We start from the raw sequence: 1,917 nt of genomic DNA on the forward strand, positions 1-1,917 counted from the left end.
ATGTGCGGGCATCGCTGGTCAACGCCGACTGTCACATGGAGAAAGATTGGAAAGAGTGGGCTTGTAATCACTGGAGTTTAGAAGGATGAGAGGGTGTCTTTTAGATACGTCTAAAATTATATAAGGACTGGACAAGCCTGATGCAGGAAAAATGTTCCCAATGATGGAGGAATCCAGAACCAGGGGCCACAGTCTAAGAATAAAGGAGAAGCCATTTAAAACTGAGTTGAGGAAAAACTCTTTCACCCAGAGAGTTCTGAATGTGTGGAGTTCTCTGCCACAGAAGGCTGTAGAGGCCAATTCACTGGACGAATTTAAAAGAGAGTTTAGATAGAGCTCTATGGGGGGATCAAGGGATATGGGAAGAAGGCAGACACGGGTTACTGATTATGGCCCTTGTGGCTAAAGGGATCAGGGGGTATGGAGAGAAGGCAGGTACAGGATACTGAGTTGGATGATCAGCCATGATCACAATGAATGGTGCTGTATTCTCAAAGGGTCAAATGTCCTCCTCCTGCACCTATTTTCTATGTTTCTATGTTTCCAACACATCTCCCAGTAGATCCTGGCGGAGGATGCGGCTGAGAAAACCTGCTGGCACTCAGGCATCCTCCGCAGGTCAACATGGTCGGTGAACATCAGAAGGACATCATAGAAACATAGAAAATAGGTGCAGGAGTAGGCCATTCGGCCCTTCAATATGATCCAACTCAGTATCCTGTACCTGCCTTCTCTCCATACCCCCTGATATCTTTAGCCACAAGGGCCACATCTAACTCCCTCTTAAATATAGCCAATGAACTGGCCACAACTACCTTCTGTGGCAGAGAATTCCAGAGATTCACCACTCTCTGTGTGAAAAATGTTTTTCTCATCTCGGTCCTAAAAGATTTCCCCCTTATCCTTAAACTGTGACCCCTTGTTCTGGACTTCCCCAACATCGGGAACAATCTTCCTGCATCTAGCCTGTCCAACCCCTTAAGAATTTTGTAAGTTTCTATAAGATCCCCCCTCAATCTTCTAAATTCTAGCGAGTACAATCCGAGTCTATCCAGTCTTTCTTAATATGAAAGTCCTGACATCCCAGGAATCAGTCTGGTGAACCTTCTCTGTACTCCCTCTATGGCAAGAATGGCTTTCCTCAGATTAGGAGACCAAAACTGCACGCAATACTCCAGGTGTGGTCTCACCAAGACCCTGTACAACTGCAGTAGAACCTCCCTGCTCCTATACTCAAATCCTTTTGCTATGAACGTCATCAGCGTAGGGTGAGAGAACCACCTTCACCCCCGGCCCCGGCAAAGCCAGGCCTGCCAACCGCCTCCGAAGAAGGCACAGGAATGGCTCTACACAGATGTAATACAGCTGGCCGGACATGGGACATCCCTGACGTACCAGAGATTGGGAGTTAATGTTCCGGTTGTATAAGGCATTGGTGAGACCGCATTTAGAATATTGTGTTCAGTTCTGAGCACCATGATATCGGAAAGATATTGTCAAGCTTGAGAGGGATCAGAAAGGATTTACAAGAATGTTGCCAGGACGAGAGGGTGAGAGCTATAGGGAGAGGTTGAGTAGGCTGTGTCTCCATTCCGTGGAGCGCAGGAGGATGAGGGGAGAATATATAGAGGTGTACAAAATCATGAGAGGAATAGATCGGGTAGATGCAGTCTTTTACCAGAAGTAGGGGAATCGAGGACCAGAGGATACAGGGTCAAGGTTGAGGGGAAAAGAGTTAATAGGAATCCGAGGGGTAACCTTTTCACACAGAGGGTGGTGGGTGTGTGGAACAAGCTGCCAGAGGAGGTAATTGAGGATGGGATTATCCCATCGTTTAAGAATCAGTTGGACAGGTACATGGATAGGACAGGTTTGGAGGGTTATGGACCAATTGCAGGCAAGTGTGACTAAGGTAGA

General features: G+C 47.1%; 1 protein-coding gene across 1 annotated transcript in view; it reads left to right on the forward strand.

The window, feature by feature from the left end:
• LOC116987271 (dysferlin-like) overlaps positions 1–1,428 on the forward strand; it is a 168,503-nt gene extending 167,075 nt beyond the window's left edge. Inside the window, exon 31 of the mRNA XM_033043200.1 lies at positions 1,305–1,428. Coding sequence (XP_032899091.1) covers positions 1,305–1,428 — 124 coding nt within the window. The remainder of the gene's footprint in view (positions 1–1,304) is intronic.
• Positions 1,429–1,917: the final 489 nt, after the last annotated feature.

Source organism: Amblyraja radiata, chromosome 1 (genome assembly GCF_010909765.2).
Source record: "Amblyraja radiata isolate CabotCenter1 chromosome 1, sAmbRad1.1.pri, whole genome shotgun sequence".
In the NCBI taxonomy this organism is placed as follows: Eukaryota; Metazoa; Chordata; class Chondrichthyes; order Rajiformes; family Rajidae; genus Amblyraja; species Amblyraja radiata.